The sequence below is a fragment of the Trachurus japonicus genome, chromosome 5 (genome assembly GCF_045865225.1).
Source record: "Trachurus japonicus isolate A0001 chromosome 5, Traja_1.0".
Taxonomy (NCBI): domain Eukaryota; kingdom Metazoa; phylum Chordata; class Actinopteri; order Carangiformes; family Carangidae; genus Trachurus; species Trachurus japonicus.
In genome coordinates, this window is record NC_140911.1 from 23306217 (window position 1) to 23325391 (window position 19175).

General features: G+C 42.1%; 1 protein-coding gene across 2 annotated transcripts in view; it reads right to left on the reverse strand.

Annotated features, from left to right (window-relative positions):
- Window positions 1-19175, reverse strand: part of rnf123 (ring finger protein 123) — a 133169-nt gene that overhangs the window by 16579 nt on the left and 97415 nt on the right. For both annotated transcript variants that reach the window (XM_085776775.1, XM_085776776.1), the window contains exon 38: window positions 8319-8413. In XM_085776775.1, coding sequence (XP_085632901.1) covers window positions 8319-8413 — 95 coding nt within the window. The remainder of the gene's footprint in view (window positions 1-8318; window positions 8414-19175) is intronic.

Consider the following 19175-nt stretch of genomic DNA (forward strand, 5'->3'; position numbering starts at 1 on the left):
CAACCAGGTCAGACAGCTGGATACACTCCTTCAGTTTTTCTATCGCCAACTCCCTCAGAACAATACTGGACCCTTTACTCAGTGGATAAATCCAGTGAATTACATCCAAAACATGTAAGTCCAGTTGTTGGGCTGATTCCAGCCAGGCTGGCAGTACAGCCAGGCAGGGATGATATCTTTTTTGCGGCACTATGAGTCGACAGCTGAGATAAATGATTCTGAAGCAGAGCAGCGACAGATACTGGAGGAGTCAAGGAGAATATATATGACACCTGAGAGTGGGAGGAGAGACCCCGTGCCAAAAACAAGCAACAGGCAGGAACTCCCAGAGCATATGGAGGGATGGACCAAAAGGTAATAAAAGGTAACAAAAGGTAACACAGGTAACACAGGGGGCACAAGGGGAATCACCCCAGAGACCTGTCGAGTGCAGCCTTCTGGAAGAAACATGAGATCTGTCAGTGTAGTTGAGGCGGACTGGCTGCTGAATCAAAGACCAGCACAACATCAGTCCAGACTAACCTAAAGTGGCCAAGTGTAACACATAGAAACATAGTTCCTGGAAGTTCCTCTATAAGTGAAGAGTTTGTGAAAAACAGTAGGTGTAAGGAATAAGAATCAGAGAGGTCAAAACAGTCTTTCCGATTCTGGGATGATCAGACATCCCTTATTCTAAAAGAAAGGAGGTTGTTGTTGTGTATCAAGATGTTAAAACATCATGGGCATCAAGGAGTTTCAACATGTGGTAGTTACATATGAAATAGGAAGGCCGTACTGTAGCTGACATTGTCTGATATGTGGCTGTAAATGAGACCCCTGTTGTCTCCTCTAAAGCACACCAGAATACAGCAGCCTCTAATTAATTAACTAATAATAATTCGTAAAAGGCTTTAATTAGAAAGAGTAAAAGTATGATTTTTTTCCCCCAATTCCATTTAAAATTTGGGACTGGCAGCCTCTCATTCTCCTGTGGTGAGCAGTGGACGCTCTGACTCTTGGCAGCTCATTGTTCCACATAAATGTTAAGATTGCTGAGTGAAGTTTTGGCCAACGACCTTTGGGATAAAAGGAGGATTGAACTGACCAAATGAGCTCTGGGTAATTCATTTTGACTATTGAAGCATGGGCTTGCGGTGAGATAGGTTTGGTCGACCGTCTATTGAGGGTCCCGGAGGAACACTGTTGCATGTGCTTGTATAATTACGCTTTGCAGTTTGCTTGAAGGTGGGGAATATGTTGATGTCTGCAGGGAGAAGCAAGTTTGGCAGCTTCATTTAAGCCGTTGTCCATATTTTCAACACAAAGACGGAGGGAAATCGAAGGAATGATGAAAACAAAGAGTGTGCAGGACACAAATAAAGCCGTCAATGATCCTACATTCTTCATTCAGTGTTCTTTTGTCAACCCGTGTCCAATCTTAGCTTTTTTTTAAACCTACAATCAACGAACTGTGTGTGTAACAGTGTGGGACTGTGCAGAAAGGAACACGCAGTGTCTCGGGTGGAAAAGGTCACAGGTTTGGTCAAAACCACTGATGTGTGAAGAAAAGATAAGAGAAGAAGAAAAGAACAAGAAAGGGCAAAAAATTAATTCCTGTAACGCTGAACAGGAAAAGCATTAAGCAGAAGCTGACGTCCGTCCTCCCTCACATCTGCCTTTGTTACTTTCTAATAGTCGGGGGTCACTCGTCCTGTTCCCAGTGAGGCGTATGCGACGTGTCTGCTGCCGAGGGTAAACACAGACACACTGAGGAAGTCGGTGTGATGGGTGTGTCAGCGCTGACAGCAGTAGTGCTGGTGCAGAATGAGATGTCAAACCTGCATGTTAAGCTCGGTGGATTTGACACTCGATTTAATGAAACCCCCTTTTGATAGAGGATGCTGACACATTAACAGACTCTCACTTCGCTGCTTCTCATTCAAACTGACACTTACATGGCTTTAAAAAAAATCTGCTACAGCTAAATTTCTTCTTTACACTGGAGATCAAAAGTAATTTTCACTTTTATTAAAAGAAGAGTTGGAGGCTGAACATTTGTGGTACTTGGGAAGACGCATCTGGAGCCAAACCCAGCTGACAGAGGGCGGGGGCGATCACAGGCCGACACATGGAGACTAACAACCTCACACACTCACATACACACCTACAGGCAATTCAGCATCACCAGTCAACCTACAGTACTATGAATGTCTTTGGACTGTGGGAGGAAGCTGGAGAACCTGGAGAGAACCCACACAGGTGAAAGGAGAACAAGCAAACTGTACCCATGCCTCAGGCCAGGGTGAGAATCAAAATATCTTTATAGTTTAACAGGTGGATTTCTTAAAAATGAATCCATGTTTCACAAACACTACTTTGCTTTTAAAGGACACAAAGGGAAGTAATGACAATATGTGGTCAGTTTAATGACATGAATAAATCAGTGTTTTCTGTTATGAATCCATTTTCTGGCATTTTGGAAAATATAGTTTTTCTTTCTCATTGTCTTTACATCCACCTGCTTTTTGGGTTTTGCGTTTAGTCTATTCAGAATTGTACTGTCAGTCAATAGTCAATAGACTTCAGTCAATAGACAGTGAATAGTTGAGGTGTCACCATTTCTTTTTAACCACTACAGGCCGCATTGATCACAAATACTTTCAACTGAGTGAATAATAAATCATGTCAGGTAAACTGATCTGTGGAACACGGAGTCCACACTTCTCAGCTGGTTCAACACAAAGGTCAGCACATTGGTAGCAGCTCCCGTCTCACACACAAAACACACAGATCACTCTCTCTGCTCGTCGCTGCTCCACTTTATCTGCTGTTCATTGTCTCTCCTCTCGTCTTTCTCCCCCTCCTCCCTCCATTTAGAGGATAATAATTGGAGCTTCAACGCCCTGGTGCTGTGGATCTGGTTACCCTGACATCCCAGCTGTTGTCAAGGTGAACATAAGCAGACAAAAAAAAGTGGTATGTTTACATATGTGAAGCATAGCAGTGTATCTTTGCCACTGTGTGTGTGTGTGTGTGTGTGTATGTGTGTGTGTGTGTGTGTGTGTGTGTGAGTGTGAGTGTGAGAGAGAGAGACAGAGAGAGAGAGAGAGAGAGAGGTGATAACTGTGTATGGAGATGTTTAGAGAAAAGAGCCACCAACCCGACAGCTTTTCAAACAGTCTAATGATTTAAGCTTGCTATCAGCTGAATGTGGCATTTCTAGGAATCAGCCCTGTCTGATGGGACGGATAAACTGACTCAGGACCAGCTCAGACCCCCCCGCCTTCTCTGGGTTTCTGAAACCTTAAAAAAAAAGAAGCAGGCATGGATCTGGGTGGCTGCAGTAAACCAAAATGATGTTTTCATCATTCGAAATGTTTTTTAGGTCTTCATGTGCAAAACAGTTGAGGAAAAATAATAATTTTGCAGCTGAGCTCTGTGGCTTTCACATAAACTGACGGGCACTTCACAGAGAGGCACGGGCCTGAAGCCCTGTTCAGTAATTCATACATGGTTCCAAGTCCCGCTAAGTGATTCATTATATCACTATGAGTTATAGTGAGAGCTCCTGAAAAATAAAAGATATAACCATCAATAAAATGGCACTGGATTATATTCTAACACTGCAGATCCTCTAGGCTGCTGTACAGCACTTACAGAGGAGGGTCTCCAAGGAGTCTGTGGGCTAGGAGGAGTAGGGTGGCAGCTGGTGATTGAGGAAAGAGGAGAGAGATAGTAAAGGGAAAGAGTGATCTGGGAGTTAAATATCACCTAAGTGGTACTCTGGGGAGGCTTTTGCTGCTATGGTTGGATACCAGTTTCTACACTTGTGAAGACCATCACATAACTTTCAGCAGAATCTAATTGTAACCTTGACTTTAAACCTAGGCCCAAACCTTCAAGCAGTCCTTTGAAGAAGTGAAACCTACACACAGTGAAGCAGCGGTGTTATTCTCCATCTCTTCCCAAAAAAGGATCCTGAAACATCCCCCCCGCCTCCATGGTAAAAGAACGATGGATTGCTATAAAAAATACAAGAACTCTTGAAGTTCCCCTAATAAATGTTTAACAATCAGATAAAAAAGTTTGGGTTACATAAGACATAAAAGGCCCTGGAGATTGTTCTGGGTAAAGCACAGCTGTTTGGTTCAGATAAACAAACTATTAAATGTGATCGGCCATGCTCACTCTCTCTACCTCCAAACGGCACCTGCAGATTTACAGCTCAATATCACATAGGCTCGCTATTACCCCCGACCCCCACAGAGTCTCTGTCTGCTGCAGTGGGTCCCACTCAGCAGGACCCAATAACCTGCTCAGATGTCATGTAGTGGGCCAGTGCAAGGATAATCAGGTGGGTCCAGCCATTCAAAACCAACAGGGGCAGTAGTTTTGCACAAACTGGACAACTTTTGCCAACCTCATTAAAGGGATAGTTCACCCAAAATTCAAATTTCACTCATTATCTACTCACCCTCATGTTGACTAAGAGCTGTGAGAATTTTCAGAGTCCGCCGTGCCTTCTCTGAGTTACGGGGGGCTCCGTGCAGCAGTATTTGTCCATTTAATGGTTGTGAATGGATACCAACTTTCTTCGTCCAAAAAGACACACCAAAAAACATCCAAATACCTCCACACAGCTCGTCTGTAATGTCCCTCTTGTATTGAAGCCCCGACATGAGAAAATGTTCCGAAAAAAATTAAATAAGTCTATATTTTAAGCTTGTTTGTAGCGGAAGCTCCCAGTGTCTCAGTTCACTGCTCTTCCTGTGTCCAGCGGAACAATTTCTCATGTTGGGGCTTCAATACAAGAGGGACATTACAGATGAACAGTATGGAGGTATTTGGATGTTTTTTGGTGTGTCTTTTTGGATGAAGAAAGTTGGTATCCATTGACAACCATTATATGGACAAATACTGCTGCGCGGACCTCCCCCGTAACTCAGAGAAGGCACGGAGGACTCTGAAAATTCTCACAGCTCTTAGTCGAAATGAGGGTGAGTAGATAGTGAAAGTGAAATTTGAATTTTGGGTGAACTATCCCTTTAAATCAGTGGTGTTTAATTTTACAGTTAAACAGCAGCTCAGTGAGACTCACTGATCAACAGAAGCAACTGCAGCAGCATCCACATTAAACCACAGGTACAAGCCATATCAGTTAAACAGCACAACGTGACACCATTAATGACTATCCACACAGTCACAACTCTACAGATGTCAACTACAATGTAACGTGTTACATGTACATGATGTAACCTAGGAAAACTGCTTCACTACAGTTTAGGTAGGAGGTGGGAGGCAACCATCCCATTGATCTGGTTTTGGCCTTAGTGACAGATCAGATTATAGATGTCACAGCCCGACACGTCCTGGATATCCTGGCTACCCTTGATGTGAATCAGTCTCTGGAGACATTAGCTATTTTTTGGCGATAAACGCACTACACCTCCAGGCCGCGGCGATGAGGAGAAGACAAAGGCTATTCAACAATGATGACGCTGTAAGATGCCGGGCATTCTGATGTTCTTCAATGATTTTAATCAGTTAATCATTTACTGTAACTGATCAACCAACATATCTCAACATGGCGTCTCATCTGGGACTTGATTCATCAGTGATGACTGGTGGTGAAGAGGTCTCAACTCGGCTCTCCACTGTGAGAATCATGCCTGAATTTTAACTTGTTGTAGGGTCACTGTCGTAGTGAAACTGAGGGTCAAGCGAGCCAATAGGTCGATTCAACTCTAGTGAGGACGCAGGAGATTAAAACAAACAAACATAAACATACAAGAATAAAAGCAACCTGCATGATAATGTATCCAAGTTTTCTTGTCCCACACCAGGCTTAAGAGCAAACGATTGAACTTCCAGCTTTAAAGTACACACACACACACACACACACACACACAGTAGGTGGAGTGAGAAACCAAAAATAAATTCATCAGTATCTATTCAAGTCCTAAATCAGCGCAAGCTCAGAGCCACTTGCGAGTCGGAGTGACTGGACGGGAGAAGTTTCCAATCATGAGGCCAAACCGTACATTAGAGTGAGAGCAGAGAGCAGAGCCTCCCCTCTCGGCAGAGGAACATTAGTGGGTTTGTGGAAATACAGTATACCTCAGGCTCTGACTGTGTTTTATTTTCCTTCCTTGCATCTGTCTCTACACCATCTCCTCCCAGAGTCTAATAAAATGTATAGGATCTATTGTCCACTACAGAGCCTCATGTGTTACTGGTGCACAAGTCTGAAATACTGGTTCTTGGAGCATGACAAAGCAAAAATATGATTTACACATCTTTCTTCCCTCCCTCCTTCTCCTTTTCCCTCCTCCTTCTCTTTATCAATAATAAATCCTCTCTCCAGCCTGTTTAGCTCTGTGGTGGAGTCGACAGGGGAGAGAGAAGGATCAGGTTTCCACCGCGGAGAGGAAGAGGAGGACGGACAGGCAGAGGAAATGGGTTTCTCCTGATCGGCTTCACCCTCAAGGGCAACTGGATCAGTTTGTCCAAACTGCTGACCGGGTCTCATGAAAGAACTTTTTTTGTTTTCTTCTTCTAAACTTCTGACTGTACTCTGTGAGGTTTGTTTATATACGAAGGACTCCAAGTCAAATTTACCAAACTCTGTTATCATTCTCCTCCTCAGAGTCCTAACTGAGTCAGATCTGAACACACAGACATCAAACACACGTTGATATGATTCAGTGCAACTTCCACTTGCTGAGGATGTCGTCATATCTGAGGTCCATCCAGAATAAAGCTCAAGACATTCATTTAGGAACCAGAGAAAAAAGAGCCTGTTGAACTTCATTAAGTTTCCCTCAGTGTCAGAATTATCAGTACATCCATGGCTACACTGTAAACAAGAGCTGATAACAGCTGATTCAGCTGCTTTTAATGAATGTCAGGCTCCAAGAATGCTGGCCATGCTCCATCAACTGGAATCTAAACCAAGTCCAACCGAGTTAGTCAGGAAGGACGCATTATTAGTAGATGCTCTGGTGTCACCGGTCGAAGATGGACAAAAAAAAACCCTTTTTAGGTACACCTACATGTATATAGCATGATCCCATGAGTCCATCTGCACTTAACAGCTGCAACTTTCTTTTTGTTGCTCTCACTATTCTCAAAAGTTTGAACCCAAGCTTGTGAGGACAGGGTGATACTAGGTTACATAAGAATTCATTTATTATGAGCTTTTGGGGCAAATTAGTGATGAATCTCCTCCACAACTCCTCCAGCTGACCTGACAGCAGCTCCTCGGTCCACGGCCCAGCGCCACTGCTCCCATTAGGAGACATATTTACAGCTGAGTGATATTTATTAAAGATCAAATCACCTCGCTGCGGAGTCAAGAGTGTACAGCTTGCTCATTAAATTAAAAGAGCATCGGCCAAGAGCTGCATACACACTCCTGAACCTTAGCCAGTGACTTACAGGTCTTTAATAATAAAACTAAAAGGCATCAAATTGATTGTGTTACAGACTTCTCTTGTTTGTGTCTTTGCCAGATAACCTAAAACCTTTTTTTTTTAATTTAACTTCCCATGTTTTTGCTCTGCTTTCGTAGAGCAGGGCTGCCTCTCACAATATCAGTTAAACACTGAGGCCTCTCTGCCGAGCTCCTCTGAAAGCAACTCTTTGTTTTGTAGTTTATGATAATGATGGGTTGGAGATGAATGTACTTTATGAGTCATACTAACCAAGTGACTAACAGCACAATAACAGTCTGATACCTGAATTATAATAATTCCCAAATCTTTTAGGATAAACATGAAACATGCTCTGTTTTTACTGCCTCAGTTATCTGTAGAGTTTAAAACACATGTAGGAGTTAAAGGGACAACGAGGAGTTTCTATTTGGTTATAAAAAGTCTCACGTTAATGTGGATGAATCTACGCTACCCACACTTGTTAATGGCTCCATTTTCGATAAATATATCGTTTTGACTCTATCGTTATTTTGTTATTTTAATTAATGGTGGAAATGCTGGGCGAGCCGACCAGCGTTTCCTTACTTTCGGTTTCGCGGACGCTCATGAGAATAACGCCGCCGTATTGCCGTTTATGGTCGGGACTATGACGGTAACTGAACCTCTTTGAACCTATACTTTAATTCTTGATGAATGAAAACATGAGTCCGTCTTGCGCCGGTCGAAGAATTCTACGGTGCGTGCGGAGGCTCATAAATGTAGTGTGAAAACGCTTTGCTTTTCCAAAACTCCTCGTTGTCCCTTTAAGACTTGTGACACAGTGACATTTAGATAAGACGGCTACAACGAGAGCATCAGGATGACGAAGACGTGCTGAAGTTCGATCACACATGCAGTTGTACTCACAGCTGTACTGGCTGCGGCCTGTTTGGACTCCTCCGTAAGATACGCCAACATCAGCTCCACTTTCTGTTTCTCCTCCTCACTGATGTAGTCTGTGTCTGTTGGGAGGAAACACACACACACACACACGTTAATACACAGCACTGTGATAAAGCTATGCCGTAGCATTTTTACAGCTGCTTCTCTTCAGAGCGAAGAAAGAACAAATCTAGTTGATTGCACTGCAGAGGCAAATAACTGCTACTTCCTGTCATCCAACCCTGGCCACACAGAACTTTTACACGCTGCTACAACTTCAAATTACAGTTTTATAATGATGAAATATTAAATATCTCTCCTTCTGACAAAATGTCATCACTGAGGCCATTTGACAAAGAAACATGAAGTTTTATAGCTGTGTGCAGACATGCCAGCAGTTAGCTTTCAGGACATAATCTGATTGTTTTAGTATTCACACTGTATTGAGGCCTGAGTGTCAGCGTTTAACAGTTGATGCAACAAGACTAACCATGGTAATCGATCATGAAGTCCGTGATCGATTGATTTTTTTTTTCTTCCTTTTTTCCTTTTTGACACCGGTTCTCATCGGCAATTGTTACATTAAAATGAGTAGGCTACTTGGCATCCTGGAAACCTGCCTGATTTTGGAGATATGCAGTGTTTGTTTGCCATTACTTTCATTATTTCCGCTACGATCGCGGCATCATCCTTACAGGTGATACACATGCAGACGTCCGTTTATCATCTCACCTTCCTTCACAGGGACTACCCTGCATAACTGGCACATGTAGCATAGCTGAAGGCCAACCTACAACAATGTGCAAACAAAAAACACATCTGGATTGTGTCATACCATTATAATAACGCAGCATGCTGCCAACTTGAAATCAATTAATGTCAGTTTGCTAGGCCTATATGCGTTTGGAATAGTTATGCAATAAAAACTCATTATAATCCTTCTCCTCAGTCATTTTCTTGTTTTGACATGTCCAACCTCTTCCGCTATTGTTGTTGTACTGTGCGGTGCATGCTTTGTCAGAGTAAATGAAACAAATGCGACAAGTTTAGTACCACTTGAAAAAAGAGAAAGTTTCGTTCCACATTAACCTGGCCTACACATTCATAAAAAATAAGATTCAGGGTTTTTTTTATAAAATGACACGTGGAAATTTCCTATCTTAATGAAATTCAAATTGTGCTTTATAATATTTTACGGACTTTGTCTTTGTCTGACTTTAATTACCGGATAACAGAAACCCAGTGCCAGACCACCTGTCTGCAGCCATGCTAAACAGCTCTGTGTGGTCTTAAACAAACATAATATCTTTTATTGGGCTTGTATAGTTTCATCAACTTGGCCAAAAGCTCCAAAGCTCTCCAAAAACTCCAATTAAACATGAATAAAGAAGCAATAAAACAAGAATGCATGATCCGTATCTGGAAAGCTGACCCCATACAGAGTGCTGCCGTTATCACTGCTGTGCGCTCTGTAAGCTGATCTGAGGTCTGATACTGGACTCTGAATAGTGCAAGTCAGGGAGACTACAAATGACATCTGGGAAACACTGTGCTCCGTATCAGAGATCTTGTTACAACCGGAGCATCAAATATAAACCACAAAGGTGAAAGAAATAAGTACATCACTGTTATCCAAGCCCACCACAAAACAATGCAAACAATCCAACAGTCATTATTTATTTCACGTAGAGTATCTGATTCTGCTCAGAATAGCAATGCTGTCATATAACGAGATAAATATAGGACATTTCCTACAGCTGCAGTCAGACTGTATGGAACAATGGAAAACCAGTCCTTAAGACAGGTCATAAGGACTTCTCAAAGATTCAGAAACCCTGGCCTAAACACTAGAAGCCACTGACTAAGAATCAATTCCACTAGCTTCTTAGTAAACCTAAATCTAAATGGTTGGCTGTCTCTATATCTTAGCACTGTGGTACACTGTGATTGACCAGTATACCCTAACCAGCTACATCTGTAGCTGTAGAAATGTCAGCTGTGATTGACACCAGTCCCCAGGCGACCCTCTGAAACACGCGCTGGGCTGTTTTTGCTATAGCTATTGCACCTGTCAAAGTTTCTGTTTTTGTTTTGATACTTCAGGCTCGACGACCGGCTGAAAGTTGTGTGAAAAGTTTGTTGAGATCATGACGAAAGAATTGCAAAGGGTTGTAGCTGCAGTCAAAGGAGTCTCCTTGCCCTGATGCATGTAAAGCTGAGTTATACAGCAGAGCAGATACTGTATGTTGACACTCAACTGGGTGTAAGGACAGGAGGCTGAATGACCAATATAAATTACAGTAACCACTTTATGACCCCAGTGGAAGAAGTGGGAATGGAGGAGTGGCAGAGAGATGGAGAGCTCCACTTAACCTCACTGACTAATGATGGGAAGATGGAACAGTCTTCTCTCCTCCCACAGATGAAGACGGGTCAAGAGACTTTGTCCGTTCAGTTTACCGAACATGCAGCGTGTGACTCTGCTGAAAGCTCCTGACCCTGTGCCCTCAGCTGACATCACATCCTCTAACACTGGAGGTGGTGATCTCCAGCACACATCTGGTCCTTTTGTCCCCAGATGTGAAATGGTTAGACAAGGGTGAAGGTTGGGTCATGCTTTGAAAGAATTTGTTTGTACAACATGTTGCCCAACCAGGACTACAGGTGAAAGGTTTTCTATCTGCAGTCAGTGTGCACACAACAAGGTGGAAGTAACAGTCGGCAACCATTGAGAGAGTGGGGATGTATCCTTTTCTGAGCAATACCACTGGCTTTGAAATTGATGTTTGCTTGTAACATTGTTATAGATTTGATCACTGCGATCATTTAACCAGAACATGAAATCTGCTGACATCTGCCTCTTTCGTCTATTTGATTAATTATATGAAATAAAATATAGACCAAGCATATTTCAAGTTAAGTTTTTACGTATCCTGTCTTTAACCTCTCCCTCTTTATTTCCTGAAGAGGTAGTGAGGCTTTGCAAAAGAGTTTGCAAAGCATACTGATTTGCGATGAACAGATGACATCCTGCGATGGTACCACTGGTGTTAAGCACCTCCACAGAGTGCAGGCTAATGGGGCGTGAAAAGGAACATTTGAGTTCTCCTCAAATAGAAAACTAATATTAAACCACAACACCAAGTCTTTAGTCATGGTTCTGGAGATGAGTTGCTGCCCTTTCATGCTGATTGAGTCAGATGTCTCCCTGTGGAAGTTTTCTGGGCACGTCTCACAGAGAAGAGTCCCCCAAGGCTGAACAGACATATCCCAATGAGCCTGGGAACAAAGTTGGAGGGCAAGACTACGAAGGACATCAGAGCTAGTCTGTTAGATAACCAGCCAAGAAGTATTAATGGAGTCTACAGGAACTGGAACCAAGGCCGAATGTTGATTGTTTTAAAAGTTTTAAAGACAACGGAGTCCAACGTTAGCTCCTCACTGACATAAACCAGGACGCTGCTGTGATCAGGAGCAGTGTCCATCACCGATACGTTCCTGATTCAATTTACCAACCCACTGGCTTTGTCTACAGCCTTGCTCAGCCACAGTGTACTGTATATGAGAGACTATTATGCAAATGCAGGATTGGGGTGAGTCCTTATAGAGCAGGTCACCGCTCCACAGACTGCAGCTCTGTCCATTTGGAAAAGAGAGGCTGTTTTCTGACACAGTGTCTGTTGTAGAGAAAATGCAGCTCTGAGTGACAGTTCTAAGCACTTTACTTATACAGAGCCATTAGCCAAGATTTATCTAAATGTATCACCAATTATAGAGGGATTTCAAGACAATCATCAAAGTAAAAGATGAATGAAGTCTTGTTCTTCTCCACTGCTGCTGAGTGAATGTAAGTTGACTGGGTGGTGAGGCAGAAGAAACATAAAATCATTTGAAAAACATACATTAGCAAGAGGAAGGCGCAGTCTCCTCATTGTCACTCCACAGATGATTGATGTTTTCTTCTTATCTCTAGAGGTTTTTTAAACTGAGAATGTTTACGCAGAAGAATGTGCATAAAAGAGGTGGATGACTGGCATGCCATTAACATCACATTAAAAAGGTGTCAAGGAAATATTTTGTGTACAAAAAACACAATGAGAGGGTAATATAGTGAAAGAGTGTTTGCTGAAATGTATTAAATGATTGTTTTTAAATACTTAATATATTATGAATATATATTAAGTATCATATCAATTAAAAAACAGCTCTTTAAGAGATGTCAGTGGTTCAATAGATCATTTATAACGTGTAAGTGAATGATTAACAAACTATTTAGATAAACATTTAGGCTACACACATACTGTACTGCACAATGATTTAGATACGTATGTTCTAATGGTTAGTGAGTGTGTTAATACATGTTTTGCTATGGATGATTATTAATCCAGAGTTGAACATTTAGAACTTTGTTTAGAAATTATACGTACTAATTAGTATCAATGTAGGAAGAATGCTTTATAAGCTATGAATTAAATGTTTAATGTTGCTCAACTAAGGCTTAATATTGTGTAGTTATGTGTTAAAATAATTGTTTCAATTTCAATCAAACTATTTTACTTCATTTGTGTAGATACTGAAGTGAGCTGTGTTAACTAATTTTACTTTATCATTACATTATTTATTTGTTCTACTAAAGTTTGGATCAGCTAGTATACAAATAAAGTAATGAGTTGACATGGAGAGATTTGTAGGGCTTCAATCTGCATTGGTTTTTCATGTTGATTTCACATGTAATGGCCACCAGTGAAAACCAGAGAAAGATGATGAGGATGAAGATGATGAGCATCAGTATGTGAGTTAGGCTATCAGCAGGAAGACAGTCATCCAGCAAAGAGCCCAGCCGCTCATCTTCAGTGTTTTGAACTTATGAAGTAACTACAGCTCTGTTTCTTCACACCATGTCAGTTTGAACCATCAGATGCTTCCTCCACTTAACTTGATTGTGATGAACGATTGCACAACTGATGTTTTAGCTGATGGAATGGAAATGTCTAAATATATATGGTGGGAATAAGACCTCACTCTAATCCATAATAATAAATCATGATATTTTCATATAGATAAATGCCCTGTACTACCTTTAACTGCCTTTAGGCATGCACTCTCTCCTCATTTCTTGCTCTAATAACCTCACATTAGGCCTTTACAGGAAACTCTTCTGATATCTTTCACATTATGAGTCTGAGGAACGCAAACACTGATACGTGCCCTACCGTAAATGAACAGAATATTTCACAAGCTCTTTGTCGTTTCCCTCATTTCACATTTTCTTTTTCCTCCTGCTTCCATTTACTTCTCTCTCCCTTTCTGTCTCTGCACACATTGACTCTTTACACCCTCATAATCGCCGCCAGCGTTCACTTTCAGAGTCAGTCGGCCCACCACTTTGGCCCAGACTGGAATGTCTTCACTTGACACTAAAGGCTACAGGAGTTGAGCCGATGGAAAAGCAGCAAACAGACTCAGCAGCTGGATCAGAGAGGAGAAATACAACAAGGCCGAGTTCAAGTCCTTATAGCAGCACAGCAGGTTGTTAGAGCTGGCTGTCGTGGCCTGTAGCCCCTCCCTGAGGGTGGGAGGGGCAGATACATTAGTTGACTGTTATAGTGATTCAAAAGACAGGGAGGGATAGTATACTTGAACCTCAGCAGTTAAGGTTTAGATCATATTAAAAGAAAAGATCAATGCTGTGGTAGTTTAACAGATATTTTTCACAGATTGTGTTTTTCTGTAGCTTCCTGCTGAATCTGGATTCTATTTTCCAGATTTCAACACTTACTTCAGAAACGTCAGAGTCAATGAGTGTTGTAGCGGAGGATTACTGTCAATTTAAAAAAGCTTTTCCTGGCATCAAAGGATAACAGCCTCTTTCCCTATCTCTCTCTCTTCGTTTCATATTTGCTTTGTGTTTGGTTTTATCCATCTACACCTCTCTCTGTCCCTTTCTCTCTCTTTGTTTTTCTCCCCATTCCTCCCCCACCAGCGTCTTCCCCTCCATATTCCTGCAGGTATCATGTGTAGCGATTGTCATCTCTTGCTGCAGATCAACATGGCAGCCGTCCAACGAACCAATATCACAGCCCAGACTGGTGTGCTACCACTCCTCTGATGAAAGAGGATCCGTCTGATTGCTGGAGAGGAGAGGAGAGGAGAGGAGAGGGAGAGGGAGGGAGGGAGGAGGGAGTGGGGGCAAGGGGAGGGTTATATGGTAGGGAGGGTAAATGGAAAGACAAATCGAAAGCCATCAAGTGAGAGGGTGAATGTAGAGAGAGAGAGAGAGAGGAGAGATGAATAAATGGAGCTGAGAAGAGGGAGTTAAAGGAAGCAGCAGGAGGGAGGGAGGAGAGTTTCTCCACAGAACCTGTTTCAGACTAAGCAGCTTTTTCAGCACTTAGCGAGAGAACAGCTGAGCGACATGACTGATGAGGACACGCGCAGAGAGTAATGGTGAATATGTCCTCACTGGTTTTTAACCTCTGCCCTGTTCACCCCCATCATTTGTTTGTACCCGTCACTGCTCATCTCCACTCAGCAGTAATTACAGCCTGAGAGCTTCAGGGATAATGTCACAAGAGGATCAAGAGAAGAATTTATTACAAAAGGGGAAGTAGAGTTTAGAGGGAAAATTAAAGTCAAAGAGTGTCTAGTCATGATATGATGCCAGCATCGATCAACGTTGAGCGTGTCCACCATCCAACATGTCGACGACCGTCCCAGACTTCTCATTCGATCAATAGGACCGTCTCCAGAATTCGCGCCTCGACTGGCAACAGGATAAATACCAGAGATAAACTCTTGTCACTGTTGAAAGATGAACAACTAACTGTTTCATGATATGACAGTGTAGTGGTGAGGCTGCTGCCCAATTTAAGGAGAGGTCAGGGTTTGGTTTAAAGTTGGAGGAGCTTCACTGAAGTCAAGGTTTTAAGAACTTGAGCAGAAATGAACAGTCGACCGTCCATCCACCCTAACATCTTCTTATCATGTCTGCTTTCACATGACTTCCTAATTTTCTCCTATCTTAAAGCAGATAACAGCGGCACGGCCGTTTCGGCTAATGCTGTGTTCAAGACAGGCTTTTGAAACCGTAAGTTACAGCTTCAAGTCACAACTACGACTTGGTAGCGTTCCAGGTAACCCGTAGCTCGTGTTTTTACCGTCCTGTTGTCTGTGAAAGTTCCCTTTAACGGCCACTCGTAACTTCCGACCCGTGAACTCGTACCAGATCGAACTGGTATGACTTCACAGGAAGGAAAATCACAAAGTACGAGTTTCCTTGAACGCACCATGAGTTAGCAGCCCCCGCCCTTGTCAGGCATCAATTGGTCCTCGTGCTACGTCACCACATTCACGCGCATCCCTTGGCTGCACACACAGCCCTTCATGCCGTTCTCTCCCCTCATTGGATAACACTTGTATCCCACAAGGAAAATTTTCTCCTCGGGTTACAGCAGAGCAGAGTGACGGAGAGACTCGTGTTTAGGCTGAAATACTTCATGTAAGTGATTGCTGACGGAAAATAGGACTATTTAGGACTTATATTAACAAAAACATTCCACTGATATCTGCTTTAACTACTACTACTACTACTACTAGTACTACTACTATTACTAAGGTCATTAGAGAGAGCTTGTTATTTAAGGGCACTGTCTGAAAAGACTGATGCTGTCCCACACAACCAATAAAGGTCATTCAATAATCAAAGGTGACAGGGGGTTCAGAGGTAGTTAGCAGTTAGTTGGTTAGATGGTCTCTCTCCACCTTGGCACTACAGCTATCTGGTCATGAACTTGTTTGGACTAATTAAAACTAGAGCGAGTCAAAGGTTTGAGCGGTTTGATTGCTGGCTCCTATCTGCCAAGTGTCCCTGGGCAAGATGCTGCAGCCCAAATTGCTCCCAGTGAGTCATACTGTGTGAGTGTATATATTGGAGAAGAGTGCTATACCTGTATGTGTGGGGAAAAAACATTATGTATGTGGATTGTATTGTAAAGTGCTTATAGTGTACCGTACAAGTGCAGTTCATTCAGCTTTACTTGAAGCAGGTGCTGGATAGAAAGTCGGTGTTATTCCATTTCCTCAACCGCATCACGTCACAACCCATTCACTGGATGTTGAGTCTTTTTTCAGTCTGACTCTAAACTAGACTCTAAAGTGGTGGCTCTACTCTGCTGGGTTGATCAAAAAGAATGAAAAATATTGAGTTTCGTCTGTAAAAGCACTAACACTAACAGAGGCTGAGTACAGAGGACAGCAACAACAGCTGTGCAGTATAAACCGATGAAACAGCCCTGTGCAGTTGTATTGTGTAAATACAACTACAGCGGGTCGAGGAAAATTCAAGATTTTCTGTCACGTGATTCAAACATAAACTGTATCAAAGCAGAAAACCACCACCAATAAAAACAAGAACGCCAAGGTAATAAAAACTATGATTGAATTCAAGGAGGAAATGATTGAATTAGCTTGACGCACCAACATATCAGTGAAACTGACACACACACACACACACACACACACAGACACACTTTGCTGCATTCACTCGTGTCAACATAGACCTCTACAGTATATTGTAGAGTCTAAAAGGCTGTAGGATGTGCTTGGCTTAGCTCAGAAAAGTGTTGGCAGGAGGCAGCTAAGAGTGAAATAATAAATCAGCTGATATATATTTTTAAAAAATCATTAATTTTAATCATTGAACCCACAAACTGCCATCGCTCTGTCCAGCAATGTGGCCCAACCCTGAAAAACTTGCTCGCTCTGTCTCTATCTGGACGACATTTCGCGGCGTCCCGCCCCTAAACACTTATTATTGGTTGAAAAGTACACGCTGCTTCCTGTTGACAAGCTAGTTAGCAGAGAGAGGTGAATATGAGAGAAAATTAAAAAAAAAAAAAAATACTACAAGATGTGAAAATGGCAACCAGGAAACGTCAGGAATCTAAAAATAGCGCCAGAAGTTTGTTTACGTCCCTCGATAATTTGATTGGTTTGGATTCTGAACCAATAGAATATACTCACAACAAAATCGTCACGCTGCATATCAGGACAACTGCGCGTGAGATTTTGTCACCATTTCACATGCTCGCTGTATGTCAGGATGCGGTGTAATTGAATTGAACAACACAAATATATCTATTTATATATTTTTTAAATTTGGCTTTGAGCCTCTGGCATGACATCACATAATTGACAGTAAAGTATCCACTTTACAGATATATGCTGCAAAATATTCACTTTTACAAAAAACAGGTCTTGTGTTATAGGCGTATAGGTACTTGTATTTAAATATCAGTTGTTATTTACTCCTCAGTAGAAAGAAAAATAATCACATATCCATGTTTACTCCAAGTGTCATGACACCAGTAGACATGGAGATTGCACCTGCTGCAAACTATCAAACTTACCAAATAGAAAATGGATTTTGTTTATTTGCTGCCCCCTCTCATTGATCTTCATATTCACTCCATAACTTCATTGTATTCTGCAGAAAAATGTAGAGTGTTTATTGATGCTCTGACACGACTCATCGAACCGAAGTGAAAGCCTTTCTCCGCTTCGAGCTGTGGAGCGTGATCGCCTGCAGTAAATCCACTTATTCAGAGTGAAAATGAAAACGTGAAATAGTTTTTATTGCAGACTGGGAGAGGGGCATTAATATGTGGCTGAGTGAGTTCTGGTCCAATAAAACAAAGGCTTTGTTGTGTGTGAGGTTGTTACCTGTCTGCCGGCGCTGAGCACACCACTGGGAGAAACATTTTGCTGCAAACTGCTGCTCTGCGATGGTGTGTGTTACAGTGTGAACTGTAGCTGCTCTGAATCTCTGTTACTGTGTTAAATAAAATCCTGTCCCGTGACCCACTACAGGCCTCTTAGGTTTTAGTTTCTGCTCCCTCAGTCAGGAGCCTCGAGGTCTTTGCACAGTCATCACACACATGTCTCAAATGATTTTCTGGCAGCAGTCTGATATATTTATGCCTCCTGTAGGAAAAGTTGCTGCTGAAACTGTTTCCTCGCAATCTGTGACTGAGTGTGTTTAAGTATACTGTAGGTGTCATGTGGTGTTGTTCAGTATTATGAGCTGCTTCACTGGAAATAGCAGTCAAGATTCTCTGACTATGTGGCAGTGCTGGCAGTGTTCAGAGTGAGACATGAGGTAATAAAGTCAGTTGCCAGCTTCAACTATTTGTCACTAGGTTTATCAACGTTTTTCAGAAAAGCACATAGCAATAGATTTTGGTAATTAGTACTTATAACAGTAGTCTATTTACATGGTCTTCAATATCACATCTCCCTCACCATCCAGCCATGCACTAAGTTTTGACCTTGTCTTGCTTTTAGCTACACTGGCAACGTGTCTGTTGGTCCTGACTGAGACGTCTCAACGCAGATTGTGATAAAATGTGGTCAAAATGTGTTCAGACATTCACAATCCCCCTCAGGATGAACTGTAATAACCCCCTGATCCTCCAAATTTTCCTCTGATGCCATCATCAGGTCAACAGTTTAATGTGTCCAGTTCTTTGTTTTATGACCAGATATGATGTTCCAATCAGCCTCAGCGCTGCTTTATGTTTATGAACATGGTAAATATTATACCTGCTGATGTTAGCAGTTACTGTGCCACAAGAGATTTAACGTATGCTTATTTCTTTTGTTTTTCATGCCTGTGGCATGTTGTGTACATGTGTTTGATGAATTATAAATGTTGAAAACAGGCATGTGTGTGTGTTGATGCTGGGGGTTGTCATTGTGTTTTCTAGTGGTAACTGACCTTGCAGCAGACACACAGGAGCTGTGAGGGTGATATCGACTTATATGGGACTGTTGTTAGCATACACA